Source organism: Saccopteryx bilineata, chromosome 5 (assembly GCF_036850765.1).
Source record: "Saccopteryx bilineata isolate mSacBil1 chromosome 5, mSacBil1_pri_phased_curated, whole genome shotgun sequence".
NCBI lineage: Eukaryota > Metazoa > Chordata > Mammalia > Chiroptera > Emballonuridae > Saccopteryx > Saccopteryx bilineata.
This window is the reverse complement of record NC_089494.1, coordinates 76,107,257-76,121,744: the sequence shown is the minus strand read 5'-3', so window position 1 is coordinate 76,121,744 and position 14,488 is coordinate 76,107,257. Positions and strand designations below refer to the sequence as shown.

General features: G+C 37.8%; 1 protein-coding gene across 12 annotated transcripts in view; it reads left to right on the top strand.

Annotated features, from left to right (window-relative positions):
• TANK (TRAF family member associated NFKB activator) overlaps positions 1–14,488 on the top strand; it is a 96,854-nt gene that overhangs the window by 31,189 nt on the left and 51,177 nt on the right. For all 12 annotated transcript variants that reach the window (XM_066232646.1, XM_066232648.1, XM_066232653.1 and 9 more), the window contains one exon: positions 9,562–9,709. In XM_066232646.1, the coding sequence (XP_066088743.1) occupies positions 9,611–9,709 (99 nt within the window). In that variant the 5' untranslated portion in view covers positions 9,562–9,610. The remainder of the gene's footprint in view (positions 1–9,561; positions 9,710–14,488) is intronic.

The window sequence follows — 14,488 nt, the reverse complement described above, 5'->3', positions numbered from 1 at the left end:
AGCCTGGTAGGGGGCTTGCCTGGTGGATCCTGGTCAGGGTACATGTGGGAGTCTGTCTTTCTGCCTCCCCACCTCTCATTTAAATAAATAAATAAATAAATAAATACACACACACACACACACACACACACACACACACACATATTGGTCTTGTTGACTGTTCAAGGACTTATGAGTATCAATACATTGGACATTCAAAGCAGGACTTTAGGAATAAAGCAGGAAGAAAGGTATACCTAGTCATCATTTTTACATTTTATCACTCAGTAGCTACATTTTCCTATTGTTAATTATATCTCTTCAAACACTTTTACCTCCCCCCCCCCCAAGATTTTTCTTCTTGTTTCTCTATGTCTGGCTATCATCACTGCCTAGTATTTTAAAAATTAAGGCTGGTGAGCCATCTTCAACAGCATCACCTGGGTTATTTTGCTTATCAAAATACAGAATCCAGAGGCCTGTCCCAGGTCAACTGATTTGGCATTGCAGGGACCTGAATGCTGCCTTCTTGTCTATTGTGTAGATCCAGTTGGCCAACTAATCCTGTTGATTTTGCCTTTGAACTATCTCTTGGATCCATTTTTCATTACTCTATTTCAAGGCCTCATCTTTCACCCAGAATATAGCAACAGTTTCCTATGGGTATCCTCATTTTGTCTCCCTCAGTTTGTATTCCACGATGTACAGTTTACTTTTCTAAAATGTGCCCATCTTCTGCTTGAAAATCCTTTACTACTCCTAATTTCAGCAGGTTAAAGTCCAAATTTCAAGATCTGCTACAATCTGGTCAGACTGAGTCTGCTGCATATCGTTATGCAGTTAGTGCGCCCTGTAACTCAGGGGTACTACTCCAGTTAGTCTATATGAATGGCGCCCTTAGGATTTTTGCAGTGCAGCACAATCAAGATGGTGTCCCTGATTATCCTGTCTGAGCATCCCCTCATCCTGCACATACGCTAAACTTCCATAAATGGAATACCTCCAGTCTCTATATGCACTAAGTAGTGTCTACTCAGTATCTTTCCCCTCTCATTCTTTACTTGTTGAAATCCTCATTTTTCAGGGCCCAGTTTAATTGTTAGATCCTCTTTGAAGACCAGTAGTTCTCTTTTACACTTCTTTTTTTTTTTCTCTTTTGAGGTAAAACATACAATTAAATGCACAGATCTTGAGTGAACTACAGGATGAATTTCTACAATAACTTCTTCTTGTGCTTCTCAGACTCCTATCAAAATATGCTTATGCTTCCTGGTCTGTGGTGGTGCAGTGGATAAAGCGTCGACCTGGAACATTGAGGTCGCTGGTTCGAAACCCTGGGCTTGCCTGGTCAAGGCACATATGGAAGTTGATGCTTCCTGCTCCTCCACCCTTCTCTATTTCTCTCTCACTCTTTTCTAAAATGAGTAAATAAAATTTTTTTAAAAGATATGTTTATACCTTTTTGCACATTTATATATACTTGCTAGTATGGTTAATCATTTTCATGTGTATCTGCCTTATGAAGTTGTAAGCTTTAATTAGAAGGAAAAAGAAAGGCAAGGAATACCTACTGTGTGTTCAGCACTGACCTAGTCTTGAATATTGAACTAGTCAGGATACAGTTCAGTTCCTTTCTTAAGAGACCCCCAAGGACAGTGGCTTAACACAGGAATTTTATTCCCTTCACATATTCAAAGTATAAGATGTCCAGAGTGATCTGGCAGCTCCACAGTGTCCAGAACTTAAGCTTCTTCATTCCTATCCCACCATCCCTTTTGTTCAACCATCCCTGAAGCGTTGCCCTCACCATGCGGTTCTAGGTGACTCACCACAACATTGCATCCAGCTGGAGAAGTGAAAAAGGTGAAAAGGAAAGTTCATTTTGGAAATTAACATGTACTTTCTGGTGATCAGAACATAGTCACATGACTACATCAGCTAAAATTCAGGAATACTTGAAGAGAATGAATATGAAGAACAAATAACAAGCCTGACCTGTGGTGGCGCAGTGGATAAAGCATCGACCTAGAAATGCTGAGGTCGCCGGTTCGAAACCCTGGGCTTGCCTGGTCAAGGCACATATGGGAGTTGATGCTTCCAGCTCCTCCCCCCCCCTTCCTGTCTCTCCTCTCTCTCTCTGTCTCTCCCTCTCCTCTCTAAAATAAATAAAAAAATAAATAAAACTTAAAAAATATATATAAAAAAATAAAATAAAAAAATAAAAATAAAAAAAAAGAACAAATAACACATTTGGTTCATATATGGTCTCTTTTAATCTTCTTAGTAACCCTACAAGCCATGTGTGTTAAGAAAACTAATCATCAGAGAAATTAAGTCAGTGGCTGTGTTAGTACATGAAAACCCAGAGAAAATTCCTAAGACTGAAAATCTTCCTCCATAAGCGAAGAGCAAGGAAAGACTGAAGAAAGAGGCTGGCCACTGCAGTCTGGTATTTCATAGAGTTTACTAAGGGAAATGTACCTATGAAGCGTGTCTCGGGAGGCTGCAAGATGACAGGGATCCCAGTGCCACTTTGGCAGGCACCAAAGCTTGGCAGGAAGAGAGGGAAAAGAGATGGAAGAGGAATAGTCGGGACTACTAGTAAATGAACGCTACCTGGTCAGGACAACCTGTTCCAGGAACCAGCACATACCAGGAGGCAAGAGAGGGTGCCGATTATGTCAAGGTGAACATCAGTTGTGATTAGTCTCTATTGGGGGATCCTGGCACAAGTCCAACCTTCTGAACAGATAACAATAATGTCATGGAACAGTCTCCTCCATGGGCTAGAAAATTGCAAATCTGGGAGCTGAATACAAAGCCTATACTTTTTTTCATTGTACATAAAATATTAGGAGGGAATATATTAATATAAATGTTATTAAATAAAATTAATTTGCACAGTGTTATAATATCACATATTTTCACAGTACCGTATTATCTCTTACTTCCAAAACACCCTATAAACTTTATTCCATGCTTCTCACTGTCTTGAAATGAAAAGTCATATCAACCAGTTTGTAATCAAGACCTAGTTTATAATACAATTTGAAACAAAATGTCTACTTTTAAATCTATAGTGTCATTTATGAGGAAAAATAAATCACCATATTTGCCAAGCAAAAGCTTCTATTCTGAATTCCTTTGGAAATGCTATATAATAATAAAGTTGAAGGCGAATATATCATTTAACCCCTTAATTTTAAAAGCAAGGAAAATTGGAAAAATAAATAAATAAAAGCAAGGAAAATTGAGATCCATTGAAGATAAAGCATTTTGTTCTTTATTTTACTTCCATTCCTGTTTCATGGGATCATAGGCAAAGGTCTAGCCTAATCAATCATTTCCATGAGTAACCATTATTGTTATACCTAAGAATTTTCTCAGGTTTTCAGAGTTGTCCAGATCAGGGAAATTAAGCTAAACAATGCATATCAACCTGGCCTGTTTTAGTAAAGAATAGGTATTATGTAACACTAAAAACATCTTGATAGCTATCCAGGACCTGTTTTAGAAAGGATGAATGCTATTTGAAAATCAGGAGTAGGTGGGGTCATTCCTATCCATAATTAAAAACCCAATTCAAATGTCACCTACTTCAAAAGCTGTTCCTAAGATTCATAAATAGGCCTGACCTGTGGTGGCGCAGTGGATAAAGCGTCAACCTGGAAACGCTGAAGTTGCTGGTTCAGGACCCTGGGCTTGCCTGGTCAAGGCACATATGGGAGTTGATGCTTCCTGCTCCTCCCCCCTTCTATCTCTCCCCCCCCCCCCCCTATAATGACTAAATAAAAAAATAAATAAATAAAATTTAAAAAAAAGATTCATAAATAGATGTGGCCACTTTCCTCTCCAAATTCTATAGCCTTTGGATATCTCAAGTTAGTCACATGTGTTTTAAGTAGCAGTTCATGGCTCCTTCATGCAGATAGGTTTCGTGTCTTTGTTCTCACTGCATCAGTGGTACCCAGCACAGGCTTTGCTTGTAGATGGCATGCAGTGATGTAAATGTAATGAATGAACATCTCTACCATGGGAGAATACTTTGCAGAGGCTTTAATGAACAATTTTAACAAAGAATTTGTAGCTGTAGGCAAATATTTTAATTCCTCTGAGCCTCATCAGTGAAATGGGAAATGAATAATAGGAAATGACTTGGTGAAAAACCTTTGCGAAAAGGACACAACTCTAAGGTAGTACCATCTCTAAAGCCTCTTGCTGCCCTCACACATGTTGTAAGCAAACAGAAACTTTAGTTTTTTGTAACTGAGTTCAACAGTAATGGTATATATTTTATTTAAAAACAAAAATGTTTTTTATTTAAAAACAAAAAGCCTTTGTTGGAGTTGGGAAACTTTCCCAAGGGAAGATAAAACTGTCTCCCTTGTGCAGGCTGCCTCTCCTACCCCGGGGCAGTTTTAGTATTGAGCCAAGGTAAGGCGTCAGCCCAAGAGGAAGCAACCTGCTGTCCAGGGATTCTCTTGGTGCTTCTTCCTGCGTGGCACACACGGGACTTGGGAAGCAGAACAGGAACTTACTGCCCCCCTTTTGCTTCTAGCAGGAACCACCTAGGGAAGAAAGGGCCTTCTGATGGATCTGACCAGGTGGGAACTGCCCTGGCTTCTGGAGGACTGGGATGAAGGGGTTTGCATTCTGTCTATCCGGCAGTCTTCTGGGGCACCAGTGACTTCATCTTTCCTTAGTGTGATGGAAGGAAACAGCAAACCAGTCTCATCAATGAAGAAGTTACTGTAGAAGGCTCTCTTAAAAATATATTTGAAAGCATGAAGCCATGACTAGAAGAGTGTTTCCAAGACAGAGGTTGCTCTAGCTTAGACTTTCTGGGCTTGGCAACTGAGAATAGCCATGAAATGTGGGTTTGAGCATGTTTTCTATAAATAAAGCCATTTCCCTGGAGCCTGGGAAGTTTCACAGAAGACATGCCAAAATGTAATTGAAATGTGACTGCATCTTTAATTGTGAAATTAATTTCACACTTAAGTGCTTTACAAAATAGAGGAACCAAGTGCTTTAAAGTTCAGAATGTTGACATTTGAAATCTGTCTAAATTTATTTAGCTGGGTCCCAGAGACTGTTTCCTTTTTCTCTGGTCAGTGTCACTGATCTAACACCCAATTCTCTTCTTGGTTGTGTGGTAGGAATTAAATGTATCATTTATTTAGTTGTATTGACCTGAATCATATCTCCCCAACATACATTCTTATTTCAGGGAATAGAATGCATCCATTTGCAATTTGTTCAGTAACTCTGTGACAGTTGTATGATCTAATTCAAGGACCTGAAGTGAAGGCTCCACATGATTTACTTACATGTGAAGCAGTTATTTTTAATTCTGCATTTATATTTTTAAAAATAAGAATATACCTTTTTGATGGAACAGACATTTATTTTTAGACTCACAGACTCAAGAACTATATAACAAAGACATTATTTAGGAATTGATTCCGTGTGTGTGTATGTGTGTGTGTGTGTGTGTATTAATTATATTGAAGAGGAAAAAATAGACTTAGTGACCCTATACTAAGGTCAGAGGTCTGATAATCAGATAGTTACAGAGCAAAACAAGAAACTAGATGGGTTCTCAATTCAAGCCTCTTGTTTGTCCCAGATCTAAAAATATGGATGAGATTTACACTGACAATTTGTAATGATATGTACAGCTTTTTAAGACAGTGATAAATAACTTAGCCACTTAGCTACTTAAAATCTTTAATTTCTACATTAGCATATTCCAGTATATTGTAGTCTCTTTAACTACCTACTCTTATTTTTCTTTTCCAGCTTGTATACTTATTTTTAATCGCCTGTGTCAGATGCCTTAAATCCTTCTTTGATTAATATAGTATATAAATAAAATACTCAAAATGATACTTTGGGCCTGAACTGTGGTGGCGCAGTGGATAAAGTGTCAACCTGGAAACACTGAGGTTGCCGGTTCAAAACCCTGGGCTTGCCTGGTCAAGGCACATATGGGAGTTGATGCTTCCTGCTCCTCCCCCCCCTATAATGAATAAATAAAATCTTTAAAAAAATGATACTTTGTATTAATGCTAATTAGTTCTGTTTCCTAGACACTATGTTGATTATTTTAATAGCATTTCATCTTTTCTAGCTATCAGAGGTAGTGATAGAAACAAACTTCCTGAGTGGAGTGTTGAAAATTATTACCATTCTTTTATTGAGAAAGTAATGACACTATAATCCTTAAAATAAAAAACCTTGAAATTGTTTTTACTAAGCCTGAATATTGACTTAGGAGTGTATTAATTATATTAAATTGAAAGACTGGCTGATAGGATTGAAATGTTACCTAGGTATTTAAAAGCGTATTGTGATTTATGTTCATCCATTTTTATGAAGGTGCCAAGGCCATTCAGTGAAAAAAGAATAACTTTAGGTACTAGGACCATTGAAAAGCCACATGCGAAAGAAGGAATTTGGACTCCTGCCTCACACCATATACAAATCAACCTAACATGGATCAAAGATCTAAATGTAAAAGTTAAAATTTTTAAATTCCTAAAAGGGAACATAGGTGATAATCTGTGCGACCTTGGATTAGGCAGTGGTTTCTTAGCCAATGAAAAGCACAAGCAACAAAAGAAAACATAGATAAATTGAATTTTGTGCAAATTTAAAGCTTTGTGTGTCAAAGGACACTATATCAAGGAAATGAAAAGACATCTAAAGAATGGGAGAAAAGCGTTGACTGGTTGGTGGTGGTACAGTGGATAGAGCATGGATCCGGGATTCTGAGATCCCAGGTTTGAAACCTGGAGGTCGCTGGCTTGAGCATGGGATCATAGACATGACCCCAAGGTCGCTGGCTTGAGCAAGGGGTCACTGGCTCTGCAGGAGCCCCCTGGTCAAGGCATATATGAGAAGCAATCAATGAACAGCTAAAGTATCGCAACTATAAGTTGATGTTCCTCATCTTTCTCTCAGTCCATCTGTCTCTCTCTCTAGCTTAAAAAAAATTACAATATTTGTATATATGTGTGTATGTGTACGTATGTATGGATGGATATGTATGTATGTCTCTAGTTTCCAGACTATATAAAGAACTTACAACTCAACATTAGAAAGACAACCCATTTAAAAAGTGGGCAAAGGAGGCCCTAGCCAGTTGGCTCAGTGGTAGAGCATTGACCCAGTATGTGGAAATGCTGGGTTCAATTCCCAGTCAGGGCACACTGGAGAAGTGACCATCTGCTTCTCCTCCCCTCCCCATCCCCCTTCTCTCTCAGTCTCCCCTCCTCCTACTGCCATGGCTTGATTGATTTGAGTGCATTTGCCTCAGGTGCTAAAAATAACTTGGTTTTGAGTGGCCCCAGATGGGCAGAGCATCAGCCCCAGTCAGGGGTTGCCCGGTGGATCCCAGTCAGGGCACATGTGAGTCTGTCTCTCTATCTCCCCTCCTCTCAAATAAATAATAAAAAAATGGGCAAGGGAAAGGCAAATACCATATGATCTCACTTATATGAGGAAGCTAATCAATACTGTAAACTAAGGAACAAAATAGAAACAGAATCATGGTCACAGGAAACAGATAGTTGTCAGAGGGAAGGGGAAAGAGGGGATGGGAACAAAGAGGGTGAAGGCATTAAACAAAATCATATACACATAACACATATATATAGACAACAGGTTAGCAATAGCTGGAGAGAAAGGGGGTATTGTGGTATAACACATATATATAGACAACAGGTTAGCAATAGCTGGAGAGAAAGGGGGTATTGTGGTAAAAAGGGGGCAAAGGGAGGGAAATGGGATGAAAAGAGACTTTGTATGGGGCTTGGGGGGCAGGATGCAGTATGTGGAGGATGTTATATTGAGTGGGCCACTTGAAACCATATCAACACAATAAATTAAAAATAATATTTTTTAAAGAGGGCAAAGGACTTCTTAGACTTTTCTCCAAAGAAAATATAAAAATGACCAGTAAACCATGAAAAGATGTTTAACAGCTATAGGGAAATGCAAATCAAAGCTATGGTAAGATACTATTTCACACCCACTAGGATGCATATAATTTTTAAATGGACAATAAATAAATGTTGGTAAGATGTGAAGAAATTGGAACTCTTGTACATTACTAGTAAAAATATAAAGTCATACAGCTTCTTTGGTAATAGTTTTAGTAATTCCTTAAAAAGTTAAACAGAATTACCATCTGATCCAGTAATTCTGCACCTTGGTATATATCCAAGGGAATCGAAAATGTGTTCACGCAAATTTGTATAAGCAAATAGTGTCTTCAAAATAACTAAAAAGTGCAAACAGCCCAACTATCCATTAATTGAGGCAGTGAACTATTACATGCTACAACTTGGATAAACCTTGGAAATTGTATGCTATGTAAAAAAAGCCAGACACAAAGGCATATATTGTATGATTTCATTTATATGAAATGTTAAAATAGTCAAGTCTGTAGCATTAGAGATTCGATTAGTGGTTGTCAGAGGATGGGGGGAAAGGAATTGGGAATAACTGCTAATAGGCACAGGGTTTCTTTATGTGGTGATAAAAATGTTCTAGAGTCATATAATGGTAATGGTTGCACAACATGGTAAATACACTAAAACCAAAAATAGTGTACACTTTAAAATGGTGAATTTTATGTTATATAAATTATATCTTAATGTAAAATACTAAAGAAATTTTTAAAGTATTGTGTGCCCAAGGATAAAATGAAAGACATTGTGAACGGTTAGAAACTAAAAATATGAAGGATTTCCAATCATTAGGAAGCTAAATAGGTACTCCCAAAACCTCCTATAACTGATAGAGAACTTTGTCTACTCTGTGGCTTTCAGAGGGTTCAGAGAAAGTTCCTGTGGTGTAGTTTTTATAGCTGGACAGGAGGAACCAGTCATCAGTGGCCCTCTAGTAATAGCCAAGTAATGTGGCTAGAGATGTTATGCAAATTGAGATGATAAAAATCAAACAACCTCCAGTGAGTAAGTCACCTGTAGTTCAGAAACAGCAGGGAGGTTGTAAAACTAATAGGGAATGGGAGTTAGACTTTGACTTTTCTTTTTAAATATACACTCCAACAGCAGCTCTCCCTAGATTTTGTTCTAAAATAAGAGCATTTTCACATATCTTAATTGCTCTGTGATAACAACAGTGTGAACTCCATCCACAAACATTTATTATATATTTAATTTTGCTCTAATTTCTATGTAGCGAGAATTCACCTTGTAAGAGGGAGTAAATCTCTGTTTAGTAAAAAGAAATCTCTTCCCACGTTGCTAATCCTGTTGTGTATTTCTATAAAGTATTAATTTAAAAATGGGCCTTTTATATTCTCCATTTTTAGGTTGCACTTACAGATTACTGTTTTCAAAGTAGCATCTTTATGAACTGGAACCCCACTTGCTCCTTAAACATTAGTAAAGAATATTTTTTAAAAGGTAGAATTTAAGGTTTAACAGTATGTCTTATTAGGATTTTAGGTGAGACTTTTATGCCTTTATAAACCTTATAATGTTCATGGTAAACTATATAGAACTATCTTTACAATGCATTTTAATAGCATTTTTAATTGTTATTTTCTAGACCTGTCATTTACTCCATCCTTTATAGTGATGCTACAGGACAGAGAGGAATGGATAAAAACATGGGTGAGCAACTCAATAAAGCTTATGAAGCCTTCCGACAGGCATGCATGGATAGAGATTCAGCAGTAAAAGAGCTACAGCAAAAGGTGTGTGGTTTTGGTTTTGAAAGTTATTTATTCTGGTAAATGGGATTTGAGAGTCTTTTTCTACTGAAAAAATATCATATTGTTAGAAACTGCCTTGAAGAACTATAATTATTGAAACATGGGAATATATTAATGGATAAAATCTGAGATTTTTTATATCTTGTCTTTTGAAAAAACAGTGTGACATGTGGGAAGAGTTCATAAAAAAGATGACAAATGTTCTTTCATAAATTTAGTTTTTATTTTACTTTTTCACTTACAGTTGACATTCTATTTTAGATAAATTTCAGGTATAAATAATTTTTACATAAAATGACAAAGTCAGAAATATCACTGTCTTAGATAATTTTGTGTTTTGTTTTTTTACATTTTTATTAGATAGCAGGAAGACAGTACAAATTTTAAAATATTGTAGAAATAAATTTGTTATTAATTTATAATTATCTTCCATCATAACAGAAAGAAAATAGACCATTTTAGTGAAATCTTTAATGACTGACTAGAAGTTTTATCTTTGTAAAATTACCCGTGTACTCAGTGTGACGACTGAATTCAGGCCATTTCTGAAGGTGATAGCGTGTATTCTAGAATGATACCAAGGTATCAGAAATAGCAGACTGGGCCCTGGCTGGTTGGCTCAGTGGTAGAGCATCGGCCTGGTGTGCAGGGCACACAGGAAAAGTCCCCATCTGCTTCTCCTCCCCTCCCCCTCTCCTTCCTCTCTGTCTGTCTCTTCCCCTCCCGCAGCCAAGGCTCCATTGGAGCAAAGTTGGCCCGGGCGCTGAGGATGGCTCTGTGGCCTCTGCCTCAGACGCTAGAATGGCTCTGGTTGCAACAGAGCGACGTCCCAGATGGGCAGAGCATTGCCCCCCTGGTGGGCGTGCCAGGTGGATTCCAGTCGGGCGCATGCAGGTGTCTGTCTGACTGCCTCCCCGTTTCCAACTTCAGAAAAATACAAAAAAATAAATAAATAAATAAATAGCAGACTGGATTAATAGTGGTGCTGCTAACTAAAATCAAGAATGGAGAAGAGGGTGCAGATTTGAGGATAGAGAAAGAAGATGTGTAATTAGGTTTTAATTGTTAGGTCTAGTTACCTATGGGGCATGCAGGTGAAAATGTCCAGTGGATGGTTACAAATATGGATCTAGAGCCTGTGTGGAGTTCTGAATTGGAGAGTATAGATACAAATTATAGAACAGCAGGTTTTATTATAGCCTTCAATATGGATAACATTTCTCATTTAGTGTCTAGAGTAAAGACATAGTTGAAGGACAGAAGGGTAAGAGAAAGGAAATAAGGCCAACCTGTTGGTCAGGAATAGGTTAAGGAATTAACTATGAACAAGAGGAGAAACATCTATTTTTTTGAGAACAGAAGGAAACAAAAGGGAAAAAATAGCTGCAAATGAAGATAAGTTTGCAGATAGGACATGGTAGTGGCCTGAAGGGTCATCACACATCATTTATATGTAAAATCTAAAAAAAAGTCAAGCTATATAAAACAGCTAAATAGTGGTAACCAGGGAATAGGGTGGAGGAGAATAAGATCGATGGTGTTTAAGGTTACAAACATGTAAGTAAATAAGGGTACAAGCACGTAGTAAATAAGACATAGAGATCTAATGCACTATATAATGAATATAGACAATAATATTTTACTATAATTATGTAATGTGATCAATAACACTACAGTGGTAATGATATTACAATATATAAATGTATCAAAGTAACATGCTATACCAGGGGTCAGGAACCTATGGCTCGCGAGCCAGATGTGGCTCTTTTGATGGCTGCATCTGGCTCACAGACAAATCTTTAATTAAAAAAAATAACGTTAAAAATATATATATATATTTTTTTTCATTTTTCTGAAGCTGGAAACAGGGAGAGACAGTCAGACAGACTCCCGCATGCGCCCGACCAGGATCCACCCGGCACGCCCACCAGGGGCGGTGCTCTGCCCCCCAGGGGGCGATGCTCTGCCCATCCTGGGCGTCGCCATATTGCGACCAGAGCCACTCTAGCGCCTGAGGCAGAGGCCACAGAGCCATGCCCAGCGCCCGGGCCATCTTTGCTCCAATGGAGCCTTGGCTGCGGGAGGGGAAGAGAGAGACAGAGAGGAAAGCGCGGCGGAGGGGTGGAGAAGCAAATGGGCGCTTCTCCTATGTGCCCTGGCCGGGATCGAACCCGAATAACGTTAAAAATATAAAACATCCTTATGTATTACAATCCATTCATTTCCTACTGCTCATGTTCGTGGTTGCAGGTGGCTGGAGCCAATCACACTGTCCTCCGGGACAACACCAAATTTTTATTGGATAATGCGTAACATACACGGGTCGCTGTATGGCTCTCATGGAATTACATTTTAAAATATGTGGCATTCATGGCACTCTCAGCCAAAAAGGTTCCCCACCCCTGCGCTATACACCTTAAACCTACACAGTGTTACACATCAGATTTATTCAGTAAATTCATCTGAGCAAGTTGTAGTCTTTTTGATGGCAGAGGGTCAGTGTTGGCTCAGTGTTGATGACAAGGCAGTATCAATGAAATGCAGTAAAGCGAAGTGCAACAAAATGAGGTACACCTGTAGTGTAATGAAATAAGAGTTCTGACATTGGGTTTTATACTTTCTTTTTTTATTTTATTTATTTATTTTTGGAGGGAGGAGAGAGAGAGAGAGAGGGAGAGTGAAAGTGAGCAAAAGGGGGGAGAAGCAGGTAGCACCTACTTACAGTAGTTGCTTCCTGTATGTTCCCTGCCTGGGAGGCAAGCCCAGGAATTTGAACCACCAACCTCAGCATTCCAGGTCAGTGCTTCATCCACTGCGCCACCACAGGTCAGGCTGGGCTTTATACTTCAATCTCATTTATTTTTAACTTTTTCAAAAACATATTTGTAAGAAAACATTCATACTTCCTTTTGACATTTCTTGGGATTTTATTTTATGAAACATTTATTGTTTCTGAACTTACAAAATCAAAAGCACCAAATGTAAATCAGTAAGTTCTTCTCATTTACTGGTATCTACTCCCAGAAATGACATTGAACTTTGAAGTAAAACAAACTAGTTATTCCTCACTTATAATCTTTAGTAATGAGATGTTAAATATACAAGTTCTCAAACTTCTAGTATGAAGATAAGAGCAAAGGCTCTGAAGTCAGATAATCAGTTTTTAAATGCCATTTCTAGCGCTTCCAAGATTTTCACCCTGGATAACTGGAAGATTGATGATGCAGCCACAAATATAGAGAAGGCTGGTTTTCATAAAGGAAATTATTATTTTATTTGATTTAGATATTTTGAGCTCAAGTGGTAGAAGATTAGGTAGCGGAAGATGATCAGCAGGTAACTGAAATGTGGATCTTTGCAATAAGGTACTAATTGGAAATACAAATTTGGAAATTGTCCTTGTAGAGATGATATTTTGAAGTGACAGGAGAAGGAAATAGTAAGGAGAAAAAAATAGAACAAGAAGAAAGGTAAAAGGACAACTTTGGAGAAGCTGCACACCAACAAATTGGAATACCTTGATAAAATGGACAATTTCCTAGAAACACTCAACCTACCAAGACTAAATCATGAAAAATAGAAACTCTAATAGATATACACCTGGTGAAGAGATTGAAACAGTAATCAAAAAGTTCCCAACAAAGAAAGCCCAGGACCTAGAGGCTTCACTCATGAATTCTATCAAACATTCAAATAAGAATCACAAACAACGTTTCTCACATTCTTCCAAAAAAAAAAAAAAAAAAGGATAGAACACATCCTAACTCATTCTGAAGGCAGCGTTACCCTGACAGCAAAGCCAGACAGAAACACTGTAAGAAAAGAAGACTACATATTAATATTCCTTACAGATATCAATGTAAAAATCCTCTGCAAAATACTAGCAAACCTAATTCAGCAGCATATTACAAGCATTACACATCTTGACCAAATCAGATTTGTTCCTGCCATGCAAGGATGGTTCATATACTAAATCAGTTAATGTAATACTACCTTAACAGAAAGATTGGATAAACAAAATGCTCTATGTTATATACAATAGAATATTAGCCAGCCTTTAAGAGGAAGGAAATCTGACACCTGCACAACATAGATGAACCTTGAAAACCTTGAAGTTTATGTTAAGTGAAATAAGACAGCCATAAAAATGATTCTGCTTTTAGGAGACAGCTCAATTAGTCAGATTCACAGACACAGAATGTAGGGTAGTTTCTAGAGGCTGGGCCTGGGGAATGGAGAGTTAGTGTTTTAACAGATACAGAGTTTCATTTGAGGAAGATGCAGAAGTTCTAGAGATGGATGGTGGTGAACAACAATTTAAGTGTACTTAATGCCACAGAACTGTACACTTAAAATGGTTAAAATGGAAAATTTTATGTTATGTGTATTTTACCACAGCTTTTAAGAAATCTGTTACAAAAAATTAGAATTGGTGTAGCCTAGAATTTACTAGCTGTTTTATTGCTGTCTATCTGCCATTCGTCAGTTTGAGAAACTCATCAGTCTTTTCCACTTAGCTGTTCATACTCCAAGCCATTCTTGTCACAGTGTCCCCTCTAGTTCACTATAATTTAAGACTTGTAAGCTCCTCTTTAAGAAGTCAGTGTGCTACGTCCATTTAACAACACTTTGTCAAGCAGATGTGTTTGAGTATTTTAGATTAATGAGAGAAATAAAGACAAGATAGGTAAGTGATTTTTAAAATATTATTGGTCAAGATTGCAAAAGCAGCACATGCTTTTTAAAAAATGCAAATAATTC